Source organism: Microcaecilia unicolor, chromosome 2, assembly GCF_901765095.1.
Source record: "Microcaecilia unicolor chromosome 2, aMicUni1.1, whole genome shotgun sequence".
In the NCBI taxonomy this organism is placed as follows: domain Eukaryota; kingdom Metazoa; phylum Chordata; class Amphibia; order Gymnophiona; family Siphonopidae; genus Microcaecilia; species Microcaecilia unicolor.
In genome coordinates this window covers 399,724,346-399,740,792 of record NC_044032.1, presented here as the reverse complement: position 1 = coordinate 399,740,792, position 16,447 = coordinate 399,724,346, and the positions used below count along the sequence as shown (strand labels likewise).

Genomic DNA, 16,447 nt, shown 5'->3' with positions numbered 1-16,447 from the left:
GGTTCGAAAGCACTTGGGTCCCCATTTTATACCTAGCTTGAGGAACCCAAAGGGAACTAAGATTATATGTAATAGGCAAATTAACCACCTTTTTCATAATTTTTAACGCACCCTTTATACAGCGGCCCATGACCCCGACCCCAAGGATCTTAAATTCATGGATACCCTTCCCTTTCCGGTGCCGACAGAAGAGATCTTGGCTACTTTGAATGCCCCACTGCATGTGGGGGAGATTCAACATGCTATCCTGACAGCCCCCGCGCATACAATGCTAGGAACAGACAGGCTCCCCTTTGAATCTTCCGCTATCAAACGCATTCTTAACGGTATATAATGAGGCACTGGAGAGTGGGAGTCTTCCCTATACGTTGCAGAGGGCGGTAGTAGTCCCCATACTAAAACCAGGACAAGATCCACTCCTCCAGGTTCCCACAGATCTTTATTGAACACTGATTCCAAGATATACTTGAAACTTTTGCAAATAGGCTTAATGCAATTTTCCCAGACATATTGCCTCACACCAAGTTGGGTTTGTTCGGGAACGTAATGCAGCAGGCACCATTTGCAAGATTATTATGGCAATTACTCATGTCACCCAACAAAAAATAGCTATTCTCCTAATAAATTTTGATTTAGAGAACGCTTTTGATCATGTCTCTTGGCTCACCTGCTTCAGTCTTCACAGTCCCATCGTAGCCATGATCCGCTTATTATATATAGTGCCCTTGTTAATGGTGTCTTCTCCCCAACTACTGACATTCAGCGTGGCACTCGGTTGTCCCCTGTCCTCCCATCTTGTTCATTTCATGTATGGAACCCTTAATGTTGAAACTTTTGATGGATGATGCAATACGGGGAATACCAGTGGGACCAACAGGGTTCAAATTAACAATGTTTGCTGATGATTTATTAATGGTGTTGTCAGAGCTGCAGGATTCCTTACCCCTAGTATTGGATAGTCTATTGAATTCTGGACAGGCTTCAGGCCTGTGGATTAACACGGATAAATCAGAGGCTTTAGGACTACCTGGGGACCTTCTGGAGCACTGCAGTGGCCTTCCCACTATGGTGGACCGAAACATCCTTGTGGTACCTGGGTTTGCAAATTCCTAGGGATCTCCATCTCCTATGTGATCTAAATGTAGCCCTCCTCTTGCTAGACACTGCTCAGCACTGTGATCGCTGGGCCTGTCTTCTGGTATCACTGTGTGGCTATATATACTGCAAAATTTGCCTATTATGTTGCAGGTGCAGGATAGCAGACGCTGGAATCAGACAATCCGTCGTTTCTTCTGGGGTGGTAAATGCCCCCGGGCCTCTCTGAAGCAAGTCCAGCTGCTGAATAGTGAGGGGGGCATGGGTTTACCGGATATTCAAATGTATAATATTGCCTGTAACATGAGATTCGTTAGGGACTGGATCTTCCAAACGTCAGTACTTTGTGATATAGCCTTTGAACAAACATTATCGTTGACGTTATCCTTACATTACATTGTCCAGGCATGGACAAGGACATTTCCTCAGATATTGTGGAAACATCCAGTGATTTGTCCCCTGAGATGGGCGTGGAGGCAATTTCAACAACATTTTCGCCTCCCCACCAATTGTTTTAAGTATCTCTCAATCATGGGCAATGCAGACTTCCAGCCGGGACTTGATGGCGTAGAATTTGGGCGTTGGCAGACCGCAGGCACTCTCATGTTATGAGATGATGTTGATGAGGATAGACTGACATCTTTGTCTTTCGACCAGTTGCATAAGACTTATGATTTACCAGCAACGGATTGGTACCATTATTTGCAACTCCAACATTATGTAGACTCTGTAGTACGGAAACATCCAAAAGCATTCACAGACTCTCAATTTGATGTCGCCTGGCCTATATTAGCAGTCAATAAGGGTCTAGAGCTGGACATAATTATGAGGCCCTGATAATTCCACATACATTGTATCCACTTTATCGAGTAGTGGCCCTTTGGCTTCCATGATACTGAAACATTTCTCCTCAGCTTAAGATCTGCACCGCTTATAGCGGAAAGTATACAGTTACAAGAGCTTCACTATAAATTTCTATCGAGAATGTATATACATCCATCTCGGGCACAGAAGATAGGTGGTCCAACGGATAGATCTTGTGTCAAATGTGGAGAAAAGGCAGCATCTTACAAACATTGTGTTTGGGAATGCCCCCTTAATACAACAGTTTTGGGAAACCCTTTGGTCACATCTAATAGGCATGTATGGCAATCAATGGATGATTAGTCCAAGAGCCAGCCTCTTGGATGACGTCTCCAATATTCATGAGGGCACCCATCTCATAGGTTTGTTTCTTCGTAAAGCATTTCTTATTGCAAAACATAGCATCTTACTACAACAGATCCAACCTGAGCCACCCAATGTGTCTCAATGAGATCCCAAATGCATGAACTTCTGCGCATGGAGCAACTTTCAGTGGAGACCAGAGGACTTCCAGTAAATGTCACTTTCTAAGATTATAGACACCATTCTTGGACACTATCTGCCAGAGTCCGCTCTCTCTTGATAAATGACTTGGAGGTGTAGCCCTGGACACACCCATAGAAAGACGTCATGAGACAAGACCAGAGAGGATAGGTGAGGAAAGGGGAAGGGAGGGGTGAATGGGAGGGATTAGTTGGGATATTGGGTGTTCTTTCAAGTATTACGGTATTAGAGGACTATTCTATATTCTTTGTAATGCTATACTTTGTGACAGTCCATTGTCTATTGTTAATGGGACAAGTTTCAAATTTCAATAAAAACAAATTTACAAATAAAACAAATTGGAGAAATAATTTTTTTTTTTTCATTTGATACATAATTAAGCTCTGGAACTGGTTGCTAGAAGATGTGATAAAAGCAATTACTGAAGCTGGGTTTTAAAAAGTCATGTAGGAAAAGTCCATAAACCATTATTAGGATGGCCTTGGGGAAATTTACTGCTTATCCCTGGGGTAGGCAGCATGGAATCTATCAAATCTGGGACATCCTGCCAGACCTGGATTAATCACTCTGTTGGTAAAAGATACTTGGCACGGTGATTTCTGGTTTGTATGTTTTTATTTGTTCAGCTGTAAAGAAATTGGACAGACTGAAGCAAAAATTAAATTGCCTTTGTTGACACTTTCTGGGACTCATCTGTCATCTCTTCATCCCTGACTGGGTCTACTCCTGGTTTCACTGTCATTTCTCACAGGCAACTATCTCAAAGGCAGAAGCTCTGCTCCTGCAAAATCTTTCTTCATAAGTCAGCATTTGTTTTCCTTAAGATTCTGGCCTCACATTTGTCAGCACTGTTATGATGGCTTTCATGTGATTCTTGATCCAGAAATCTTTTCCCACCCATCATTGTTGATATTTGTCAACTGGTCTTCTACTGTACCATTGATGTCATTTACCACATTCTTGCTTTGACCTCTCCTTAAGAATTTTAAACCCTCACTCAAGCCTTCATGCATTGGCAAGCACAACTCTGATCTAGGACTACTTCAAATCCCAATTTTCTAGGCCCAAGTCCAGAAATAAAGGTCAATGGAAAATTATAAGACAATACTTTTTATTAACCCAATTTAAAAAAAAAGATATTGCTTTATACTTTGGTGGCCTTTCATTTCTGTTTATTCAGGTGTACTAACATCACAACCACACTACTTCAGACCTAAGTCCAAAACACTGCTACATGGCCACCTACTTACATCAAACTATGTGATCAAACTTCCATACTTTCCAGTTCTTATAAACCTGCCCTTCTCATTTTTAAAATCCTCCTTTATATATCTATCCAGCTTTATCACCTCTTACCCTCCATCCTATCTCCACTCTTTACATTTCTGGATTTTTTTTGACTGCCAGAAATGATTTTACAACAAAACTTCAGCAGAACTACACAAGAATTTTGTGTTGTAATTAGTCAGAATATTTCAACTGATACATGAGTATGTGGGGATACTGTCAGCCTTCCCTTTCGAATCTCAACTATTTACTTTAGCTTGTTTTCTCTAAAAACCTGACCCACACCCTTTTACTGTTTGCCACTTCTTCCTCCTCAGATCTTCCTTGTCCTCAATTGTTACCCACATTCCACACCCTCTTTTCTTCCTGTAGAATCCCTCCAGCCCTTCCTATGCAATTTATTCACCATACCAGTCTCTTCAACCTCTTTGTAGCCACTGATCTCTTTCTACACTTCTTTTCTATCACCATCCCCCCCCCACCACTTCACAAAACCCTCTTCATTCCACAGAATCACACTGTCTTTTGTAACTGTCTCTTCCCTGCTACCCCCATAACATTTCCACACCCACCACAAACTTATCTCCACCCCTCTGGCTCTGCAACTTTTCCTCTATCGTGTTCCCTGTTTCCCTATTTTTCTAAATACTTGCATCTCAGTCACTTTCTTCTAAAGCTCCCCATCGCTTTCAATCCAGCCCTTCTCTAACACTGCAGCAGCTCCTCCTGTGGAGGGACAGGGGACACCATGAGGTATATCTTCAAAGCACTTAGCCTTCCAAAGTTCCATAGGTTTCTATGGAACTTTGGAAGGCTAAGTGCTTTGAAAATATGCCTCAAAATCTCTCCTCTCCTAGCAGCCCATCAAGACTTCACTCCACCAGAGCTGCAGGACATTGCTAGGGCTGTGTGTTACAACTGTTCCTCCTCTGTTGCAGATTTGGGTTAATTTTTGGTGCAATCCTCTGGGGAGAAGACTACCCTATGACACAGATGGTGGAAATGAAAACGGTAACAGAATTCAAGCACGCGTGGGATAAACATAAAGGAATCCTGTTCAGAAGGAATAGATCCTAAGGAGCTTAGCCGAAATTGGGTGGCACAGCCGGTGGCGGGGATAGTGCTGGGCAGACTTATACGGTCTGTGCCAGAGCCGGTGGTGGGAGGCGGGGCTGGTGGTTGGGAGGCGGGGATAGTGCTGGGCAGACTTACACGGTCTGTGCCCTGAAAAGGACAGGTACAAATCAAGGTAAGGTATACACAAAAAGTAGTACATATGAGTTTATCTCGTTGGGCAGACTGGATGGACCATACAGGTCTTTTTCTGCCGTCATCTACTATGTTACTATGTTACTATCATAGAAAAACTGCAGAATGAGATGCCAAAAAAGCTGGACCCTGCTGACTAGTTATTTCTTCAAACTGCCTGTCTTTGATGGGAAAAATGGTTTCTTCCTCAGAGCCTATATCCTGAACTCCCTTTCCCCACACCTATGTATGGTAACATTCTTGCCTCCATTTCCAAATCCCAAATCCCAGTTGTAAACCGATCTTTTTCTCTCTGACCTTTCCTCCCCATGTGCTTTTACTGAAAATTTTGGTGTCCAATACTCAAACCTCTTAGCCAACTTTAGCACATCCCTTACCCTTTTTATGTGGATATGTACGCAGTCTCTCAATATGTTTCATACTGTATATTGTAGAACAGTCAGGACTACATTTCTATAAAAGATGCAACATTAAAAAGGCACTGCTGCACAAAACAGAGTAAAACATTAAACAGCATGTAAAACCTTTGGTGGGTTCTCAAAAGATTTTACTCTGCTTAGCTTGCAATCACATACTTTCAGAATCTGTCATTTTCTGCGTGTTCCTTTAAAGCTGTTTTCCAATCCTCATCTATGCTGGAGATAATGTCTCTCTCCACTCACAGCCTCCCTAATACACTCAATAGTGGAGGGGTCCTGAAAGCTGAAATGGAAAGTCCACCCTACATTTCACATTTTACTAGCTGATGTTTTAAAGATATCTTTTCTGACATTAAACTAGCATGGTTATTTGAGAACAAGCTGAAAGACCCAAAAGTGAAATGCAGGGAAAAAGAAAAAAAAGACCTGTTAGTGAATTCTCAACTGGCCTTATGGAAAACATAGCTTATATATGAGCTGTTAACTAGGTAAACCCACCTGCCATGATGTCATCCAGTGTGTCAGTGAGGGTCTGAGCAGGACTGGCTACCATTAGCCCATCTTGTGTTTCTGTTAGAATTCCTTGCCCCAGATCTGCCAGCTGTGCTTCGCCCAGTACTGGCTGTCCAACTATAACTCCTTGCAGTTCTGTGAGATTTGCGACAGACCCTGGAGGCAAAGCATCTGTTGCTGGTGACAAGGACTGGGGCATAGCCAGAGGCTGGACCGGTGCAAACTCCACCTGTGCGGCAGCATGCTCAGGGTCATCTTTGAGCAAAATGGGGTCCACCTGCTGCAAGTGCGTATAGTCTCCCTCTGTAAGCTGTTCCTCAGCGTCACCAGGAGTCAACAGTCCAAGCTGCGGACAGGCCTGCTGTTGCTGCTGAAGCTGAATCCTCTGAGCTTTGACTTCCAAGTATTGCTTTTTTAGTTGCTGCTGAGTTTTCAGTTGTAGTTCACGCTCTACTTTTTGCAGTTCCTCTAAAATTTTTTGTTTCTTCTGGATTTGTTCCTCTCTGGTTTTGTTCAGCTCCTCAATTTTCTCCTTGGTGAGTTGGTCGGCATGTGCAAGTTCCAAGGACTGCAGCTGAGCGTTCTTTTCTATGGCTTCTTTTATCCTCTGCTCCAACTCCGTTAGCTTTCCCTGAGCCTCTTCTACGATGCTCTCCGGAGACTGACTGCTGATGTAACCCTGCACATCCTGGCTGCTTGCTGGCACGTGGTTGCTGGACTTCTGTTTAGGAGCAACTGTGTGAAAAAGAAACCCCCTCAGAACCAATGCTGTACATAAATGACAAATCTCAGAGAAACTAATTGGGAGAGTTATGGGTTAATTGTCCTCTGAACACACCGGAGATAAATCATTCAGTGCATCTTTACCATTATTATACAACAGGATACCATTATTATACAACAGGATGCATTTTCAGAGTTGCCGACTTTCTTTCTGGGAGGACATTATTTTGCTATTTCCAGTTTTTACAATTTATATCATGATGCAGTGTGGCACTTGTAGTCCAGCATCTTCTATATATTTTAAACACTACATGTACCACAATAAATCAAGATATAAAACATCCCAATGAACCAAAGTCTGTCTCTAGGAAAAGTGTCACTTGGCAGCTTTAGAATATGATTCTAATACCATGGGGCTTAGATAATGCTCTCTCCATCCCTAATCTGTCAAAGATTTTAAGATAAGAAGTGTTCTCTGCTTTATTCTTACTTCAAACCTGTCATTCATCCTCTAACTCAAAAAGGAGGAGACAATCCCTCTACTAGAAGAGAGCAGTATGCTTACACTTATCAAACACCTCCATGAACACAAGTGGTTTGTTTCATGAGATGTTCTAAGCATGCTACATTGCTCCCCTAGATAGCAGAAACAAAGGCTCTTTACCTGGTTTTAAACACCCTTAAATGGCTGCCCTGCAAGGAAAGGGAAGTAACAGTCCCCCTAGAAGCTTAATCCGTTATTTTGAGTAGACTACGCCATAAACATAGGTAGAAGATTTCTAATTAGACACCTGCACAAAGTATGGCAGTCAGCTGCCTTAAGGAATAACATATGCAGGAGCCAAGACATTGAGGAGAAGGGATCATGCTACTAATATAGTATGTTACTCTCAGTGGGGGCCAAACAGAAAAACACCACAACAAAATGGCCAAAATTAAAAGAGGGAAAAGAATAGGTAGGTAAGTTAATACCAAGACAGAAAAGAATGTGCTTGTTTGATCTGTGACTGCTACTTGGTTGAATCAAATGATTCAACTTCCTTTAGCGCATAGTAGATCAGGTGTCCTTAAATAAAAATAAAAATCAGACAAAAAATTGCAAATTAATACTGTCAAGTACTCAGCATGATGTAAATAGGAACAACAAATATAGTTTGAAATGTCTATATGCGAATGGCAGGAGCCTAAGAAATAAGATGGGAGAGTTAGAATTTATTGCACTAAATGAAAAATTTGATATAATAGGCATCTCTGAGACCTGGTGGAAGCAGGGCCGGTCAAACCCGGTAAACGGGGTCAGCACCGCAGGGGGGCGCCTGCCTTCAAGGGCACCGCCATACCGCGCCACCCTTGGTGCTTTAAATCTTTAATTTACCTCCGTTCCAACAGCCGCGTCATTTGAAAGCCCTGCCCTGTCTCTAGCCTTCCCTCCCTTTGTTAGTTTGTTCCGCAGTCCTGCCTTCTGACGTCATTTCCTCGAGGGCAGGACTCTGAGGGAACGAACTCACAAAGGGAAGGAAGGCTAGAGACAGGGCAGGGCTTTCAAATGATGTGGCTGCTGGAACGGAGGTAAATTAAAGATTTAAAGTGCCATGGGCGGCGCGGTATGGCGGGGGATGGGGCGAAGGAGAATTGCTGGAGAGGGGCAGGGTGGGAGAAGAGAGAAAGGAGATGGGGGGGCCCAACTCATAGTCTGCTGGGGGGCGCCACAGACCCTAGGACCGGCCCTGGGTGGAAGGAGGATAACCAGTGGGACACTGTCATACCGGGGTACAAATTATATCGTAGTGATAGGGTGGATCGAATTGGTGGAGGGGTAGCATTGTATATTAATGAGAGCCTTGAACCAAATAGATTGAAAATTCTGCAGGAAACAAAACACTTCTTGGAATCACTGTGGATTGAAATTCCATATGTAAAGGGGAAAAGGATAGTGATAGGAGTGTACTATCGTCCGCCTGGCCAGGATGAACAGACGGATGCAGAAATGTTAAAGAAAATTTGGGACGCAAACAAACTGGGCAACACAATAATAATGGGTGATTTCAATTACACCGAAATTGACTGGGTAAATGTAACATCGGGGCACGCTAGGGAGGTAAAATTCCTTGATGAAATCAAGGACTGCTTTATGGAGCAGCTGGTACAGGAGCCAACGAGAGAAGGAAAAATTCTAGACCTAGTCCTTAGTGGAGCGCATGATCTGGTGCGGGAGGTAATGTGCTGGGGCCGCTTGATAACAGTGATCATAATATGATCAGATTTGATATTAGCTTTGAAGTAAGTATACATAGGAAATCAAATACGTTAGCGTTTAACTTTAAAAAAGGAGACTATGATAAAATGAGAAGAACAGTGAAAAAAAAAAAAACTTACGAGGAGCGACTGCGAGGGTCAAAAATTTACACCAGGCATGGATGCTGTTCAAAAACACCATCCTGGAAGCCCAGGACAAATATATTCTGCGAATTAAAAAAGGAGGACAGAAGACCAAGTGACAGCCGGCGTGGTTAAAAAGTGAGGTGAAGGAAGCTATTAGAGCTAAAAGAAAATCCTGCAGAAAATGGAAGAAGGAACTGACTGAAAATAATAAGAAACAGCATAAGGAATGTCAAGTCAAATGCAAGGCGCTGATAAGGAAGGCTAAGAGGGACTTAGAAAAAAAGATTGCGTTGGAGGCAAAAACACAAAGTAAAAGATTTTTTTGGTATATTATAAGCAGGAAGCCGGCAAAAGAATTGGTTCGACCACTAGATGACCGAGTAAAAGGGGCGATCAGGGAAGACAAAGCCGTAGCGGAGAGATTAAATTAATTCTTTGCTTCGGTCTTCACCGAGGAAGATTTGGGTGGGATACCGGTGCCAGAAATGGTATTAGAAGCTGACGAGTCGGAGAAACTTAACGAATTCTCTGTAAACCTGGAGGATGTAATGGGGCAGTTCTACAAACTGAAGAGTAGCAAATCTCCTGAACCGGATGGTATTCATCCCAGAGTACTGATAGAACTGAAAAATGAGCTTGCGGAGCTATTGTTAGTAATATGTAATTTATCCTTAAAATTGAGCGTGGTACCGGAAGATTGGAGGGTGGCCAATGTAATGCCGATTTTTAAAAAAAGGTTCCAGAGGAGATCCAGGAAATTATAGACCGGTGAGTCTGATGTCGGTGCCGGGCAAAATGGTAGAGACTATTATTAAGAACAAAATTACAGAACATATTCAAAAGCATGGATTAATGAGACAAAGTCAACATGGATTTAGTGAAGGGAAATCTTGCCTCACCAATCTACTACATTTCTTTGAAGGGGTGAACAAACATGTGGATAAAGGTGAGCCGGTTGATATGGTGTATCTGGATTTTCAGAATGCGTCTGACAAAGTACCTCATCAAAGACTCCAGAGGAAATTGGAGAGTCATGGGATAGGAGGTAGTGTTCTATTTTGGATTAAAAAGATAGAAAACAGAGAGTAGGGTTAAATGGTCAGTATTCTCAATGAAGAAGGGTAGTTAGTGGGGTTCCCCAGGGGTCTGTGAAGGGACCGCTGCTTTTTAACATATTTATAAATGACGTAGAGGTGGGAGTAACTAGTGAGGTAATTAAATTTGCTGATCACACAAAGTTATTCAAAGTCGTTAAATCGAGGGAGGATTGTGAAAAATTACAAGAAGACCCTATGACACTGGGAAACTGGGTGTCTAAATGGCAGATGACGTTTAATGTGAGCAAGTGCAAAGTGATGCATGTGGGAAAGAGGAACCCGAATTATAGCTATGTCATGCAAGGTTCCACTTTAGGAGTCACGGAGCAAGAAAGGGATCTAGGTGTCGTCGTTGATGATACACTGAAACCTTCTGCTCAGCGTGCTGCTGCGGCTAAGAAAGCAAATAGAATGTTAGGTATTATTAGGAAAGGAATGGAAAACAAAAATGAGGATGTTATAATGCCTTTCTATCGCTCCATGGTGCGACCGCAACTCGAATATTGTGTTCAATTCTGGTCGCTGCATCTCAAAAAAGATATAGTGGAATTACAAAAGGTGCGGAGAAGGGCAATGAAAATGATAAAGGGGATGGGACGACTTCCCTATGAGGAAAGGCTAAAGCAGCTAGGGCTCTTCAAGCTTGGAGAAAAGGCAGCTGAGGGGAGATATGATAGAGGTCTATAAAATAATGAGTGGAGTTGAATGGGTAGACATGAAGCATCTGTTTACGCTTTCCAAAAACACTAGGACTAGGGGGCATGCGATGAAGCTACAAAGTAGTAAATTTAAAACAAATCAGAGAAATTTTTTCTTCACTCAACGTGTAATTAAACTCTGGAATTTGTTGCCAGAGAATGTGGTAAAGGTGGTTAGCTTAGCAGAGTTTTAAAAAGGTTTGGATGGCTTCCTAAAGGAAAAGTCCATAGACCATCATTAAATTGGACTTGGGGGAAAATCCACTATTTCTGGGATAAGCAGTATAAAATGGTTTGTACTTTTTGGGGGATCTTGCCGGGTATTTGTGACCTGGATTGGCCACTGTTGGAAACAGGATGCTGGGCTTGATCGACCTTTGGTCTGTCCCAGTATGGCAATACTTATGTACTTATATTCTTACCCTCCTACGCAAAATCTGAGCTTATGAAACATAACATCCCAGTCTCCATGAGGACAAAGAAGTTGACTGAAAATGAGTGAAGCAGCACAAAGCTATTGAAGCAAGCACACTCCTCTGGCTTACAAGAATAGAAGGTTACAAAGTAGTAAAACATAACAGTACCAACTGAAATGTAGACAGAGGAAAACAGGGGAGAATTAAATGCAACAGGAAGAATTTATCTGAGAGACAAAACAGTCTTTTTCAGTACAAACACAAATTATGACTCATACAATACATTACAAAGCAAATGCACAGTACATACAAATAAAATACAATGCAGATAAACAAATGACAAGCATTTTCTATTATATAGAGAAAAATGGTTTATACTTTACATGGCACACTTACACACAAAATAAAATATTACAAGAAGCACAAGGTAAAGTAAAAAGGATTTCAAATTACCACCACATTTAAGTGTCTGAGAAAAAAAAGGGTCCCACTTAGGGGTCATCTTATAGCATTAAAAAGTTCTGCATCAACATATAAACCTGTACAAGGACCAAATGAGATGGTGCTGACCAGGCTGACCGCTTAAAAAGTTTATTAATTTTGATTTCACATTTAGTGGCTGTTCACCATCATAACACATTTTGATTCTAAACACAACCAGACATCTTAGAAGAGATTTAATGAAGGCAGATTCCTATAGAACATGAGAACTTAAGACATTTTAACCAATTACTGAACACATAACTGTGTTCTTTATGATAGTCAACCCAATTACTATGAAAACAAGAGGACATATGTTAAAAGAAGAAAAAATGAAAACAATTATTCTCCTACTATATAAAGATCTACTTTTTTTTTCCAGAAAGTCTGCAAAGCTACAACTGACCTTTATTTCTGATGGGAAGGGTGGTGGCGACATTGGCAGGGGGTTTGTCAGGCTCCTGGGGTGGGACGACCATGGGCAATGCCTGCACTGGTACACGAGGAGCCTAAAACATGGGACACTGTAATTGCTAACATTTCTTCCCATATGGTCACTATATATATATATCGTATTTCAATTCATATGTCACGTTAACTTTTTTACAGAACGACATGCATAACATTTACATAAATGAGGGGCACCAAAGCCTCACACCCAGCAAAAACAGCAACTTCAAGCTGCTGTTCTATGTATGAATTGCTCACGATCACATAGACCTTATTTCTTTACAAACATTTTTTTCTTTCTGTATATATACATAAAACTACACTAACAAAACAAATCTTTGTAGCACAATTTCAGGTGAACTGTTAATTTCTCCTCTCAAGAGCTGTCAAACTTAAGGAATCACAATTCTGTACAAAACGACCTTAAAAACAAAGAGACTGCAGTGCACACATTTTGGCATTATGTAGCTTTGGCAATATCATGGGAAGTAACGTGAAAACAAAGGTATGAATAAAGAACTAAAGTTATATATATAGCCACAGTCCTTATTTCCAGCAAACTGTGGCTTCAACCAAAGTACAAAAAATTAAGATGCGTACATGTTTAAGGTTATTTAAACATAATTGTGATTTACTGTAGTTCCTATGGGTGCACCAATAAAGCTAAATTAAACAAATGAGGACACTAGAGTCTTACTCGATTTAAATCATGTGACGGTGGGGTCAACTGGGTGACATCAGGAGGAGGAGCGGCAAGCAAGTTATTGGGATAATCCAATAAATAGCAAACCACACTAGTGTGACCACCTTTGGAAGCTTCTATCAGCATTGTAGAGCCATCCTACAAGAGAAAGAGAAAAGCTTTTAAAGGATTATAGTATCTAAAACTGTATATATTTTTAGACCAATTTTAATTTCATTAGATATGGGGCTTCCACAGATAACTTACAGCTTTCTAGAAACACACACTCCTCAAAATGGTGATTATAAAAGTTTTATTTACATTGGCAACCATTAGGTAAAATATACATATGTGAGAGCATATGGAAAGCCTTATTTCCAAAACTCACTAAGTCCATATTAGATTGGATTTAAAGGGTTTTGGCTTCTCACCAGAAATTTTTACTTCAAAATTCCATCAATAAATCAGGGTCATGTTTTCTATGGGTTATTCTCATCAGTGCCGTAGCACTCTTGCTATTGTTAGCTTCATGGAAGTACAGTAGATAGACGTCGGCTTTGTTGAAGCTGCTTTATAGGACAGAGCCAGTGCTATAAATGTCTCTTGTACAGGAAGAACTCTTAATTCAGGGTGAGCTTGTACAGTGTTCAAATTAAAAAGAAGAGGTTTAGAGACTATGTGCAAGTGAGACTGGGAAGTGATAAAAATAAATAAGTACATAAGTACATAAGTAATGCCATACTGGGAAAAGACCAAGGGTCCATCGAGCCCAGCATCCTGTCCACGACAGCGGCCAATCCAGGCCAAGGGCACCTGGCAAGCTTCCCAAACTTACAAACATTCTATACATGTTATTCCTGGAATTTTGGATTTTTCCAAGTCCGTTTAGTAGCGGTTTATGGACTTGTCCTTTAGGAAACCGTCCAACCCCTTTTTAAACTCTGCTAAGCTAACCGCCTTCACCACTTTCTCCGGCAACGAATTCCAGAGTTTAATTACACGTTGGGTGAAGAAATATTTTCTCCGATTTGTTTTAAATTTACTACACTGTAGTTTCATCGCATGCCCCCTAGTCCTAGTATTTTTGGAAAGCATGAACAGACGCTTCACATCCACCTGTTCCACTCCACTCATTATTTTATATACCTCTATCATGTCTCCCCTCAGCCGTCTCTTCTCCAAGCTGTATAGCCCTAGCCTCCTTAGTCTTTCTTCATAGGGAAGTCGTCCCATCCCCGCTATCATTTTAGTCGCCCTTCGCTGCACCTTTTCCAATTCTACTATATCTTTCTTGAGATGCGGCGACCAGAATTGAACACAATACTCAAGGTGCGGTCGCACCATGGAGCGATACAACGGCATTATAACATCCTCACACCTGTTTTCCATACCTTTCCTAATAATACCCAACATTCTATTCGCTTTCTTAGCCGCAGCAGCACACTGAGCAGAAGGTTTCAGTGTGTTATCGACGACGACACCCAGATCCCTTTCTTGGTCCGTAACTCCTAACGTGGAACCTTGCATGACGTAGCTATAATTCGGGTTCTTTTTTCCCACATGCATCACCTTGCACTTGCTCACATTAAACATCATCTGCCATTTAGCCGCCCAGTCTCCCAGTCTCGTAAGGTCCTCTTGTAATTTTTCACAATCCTGTCGTGATTTAACGACTTTGAATAACTTTGTGTCATCAGCAAATTTAATTACCTCACTAGTTACTCCCATCTCTAAATCATTTATAAATATATTAAAAAGCAGCGGTCCTAGCACGGACCCCTGAGGAACCCCACTAACTACCCTTCTCCATTGTGAATACTGCCCATTTAACCCCACTCTCTGTTTCCTATCCTTCAACCAGTTTTTAATCCACAATAGGACATTTCCTCCTATCCCATGACCCTCCAATTTCCTCTGTAGCCTTTCATGAGGTACCTTGTCAAACGCCTTTTGAAAATCCAGATACACAATATCAACCGACTCCCCTTTGTCCACATAGTACTGACTGTTTAAAATCTGTAAAGTTGGTTGAAAGTTTGTGCTGAGAATGTACATTGAGAGGAGGGCATGCCTGCATGAAAGTGTGCATGACAATTAGTCAGGTGACCTGGAGACAGCTAAAATTCATTTGATTGGCTGATGGCTCAAGCAGTACGTTCAAAGAGGAATTTTAGCAGAGACTGCTAATACAGAAAGAGCTGGTGAGTGAAATACTGATTTTTTTATTTTATTTGGTAAAGAAAAACAGGAGTGTGTTGTGTGCTGAGAAACTGATTCATGAATAAAACATTCTTCTTGGATAGCCAGGCTGAGTAATTTGTGAAAATATTTTTCTAGAGCATTTTATTGAACTTGCCAAAGTTTAGAGTGAGAAAGTGGAAAATAAAACTGAATTGACGACATTTCAGTGAGGGATAAATATATAATCCTCACATACTGAAATCTGATGATTTAGTGGCATCCTTCTGGCTTTAAGTCTGCTGTGACCACTGTTGAAATCTGTGAACCTGTGGTCTATGGGAAGGGGGTGGGGGTTTGGGGAAGTCAGGGGAGATACTGGAGAGGAGGGAGAGAGAAACTGGAGAGGAGGGAGAGAGAAAGACAGGGAGCAATATTGGACCTGGAGATAGAGGGGAGGGAAAGAGAGGGAGCAATGTGGGAACCAGCCTCAAGTTTTACATTTTTGCCCATTTTTAGTCCTAAAACTGCTCTCAACTTACACACGAACATAAAGAGTATATAAAAACAGACTATTTTAATTTGTATTCTTATTTTAATTGGAAAAGTAACAATATATCTAGACCGGGTCTCATACCTATATCTATGTATGTTTAGTATTTGTCTAATAAATAGCATGTATAAGGTAAATATACTGTAGCAGCAGTCACAGCATTACAGGCATATTTGATGGTTTTGACTATACCTTACCAGCACAGAACACATTAAACATTAGTGTTTAAATTAACACAGAGGTTACCACCATAGAAAACTGGGCCATTCTGTGTCTGTTAGTACTGCACAAAACTCTTTTCCATAAATAGTGTGGACCTAGCCCTAGCTACTACCATATGCATCCCAGCAGAAAGTTGAAAGTCCTACTCCAACCCTGCCTTACCTATTTTTGGTTCTGCTCAAACTTCTGCCCTTCCTGCTCCCTTTGGCTTTACCAGATATTCTTTCTTGAGGTTTTTTTTCTGAGATTCTTTATACTTTTTGAAGACTATATTTTTTTACCCTTACTTTTTCAGCCATCTCTCTGGAAAACCAAATTGGTCTCTTGTTCCTCTTATTTTCCTAATACGAAGATGTACTGTTTTATTCTAGCAATTTTTAGTTTAGTCCACTGTTTTACCTTATTTAACATATTCCCCCCCATTTTAGCAATGCTGGTATTCCTTAAGTCAATATTTTGACCTTAGCGTTTCCCCTCGCTGATTTTGCTCTCATATTAAATCATACCATCTGAACACAACTGGCATGCAGCTAACCATTTACCTTGACACTACAAACATTTTTTTTCTTTTCTATATATGGGTCCAGTATCACTCTTTCCTTTGGAGTACAATTT

General features: G+C 41.2%; 1 protein-coding gene across 3 annotated transcripts in view; it reads right to left on the bottom strand.

The window, feature by feature from the left end:
• The window catches only part of ANKRD17 (ankyrin repeat domain 17), a 374,674-nt gene that overhangs the window by 165,969 nt on the left and 192,258 nt on the right, over window positions 1–16,447 (bottom strand). For all 3 annotated transcript variants that reach the window (XM_030190627.1, XM_030190626.1, XM_030190628.1), the window contains 3 exons: window positions 12,895–13,038; window positions 12,154–12,256; window positions 5,937–6,686 (listed from right to left, as the gene is read on the bottom strand). In XM_030190627.1, the coding sequence (XP_030046487.1) occupies window positions 5,937–6,686; window positions 12,154–12,256; window positions 12,895–13,038 (997 nt within the window). The remainder of the gene's footprint in view (window positions 1–5,936; window positions 6,687–12,153; window positions 12,257–12,894; window positions 13,039–16,447) is intronic.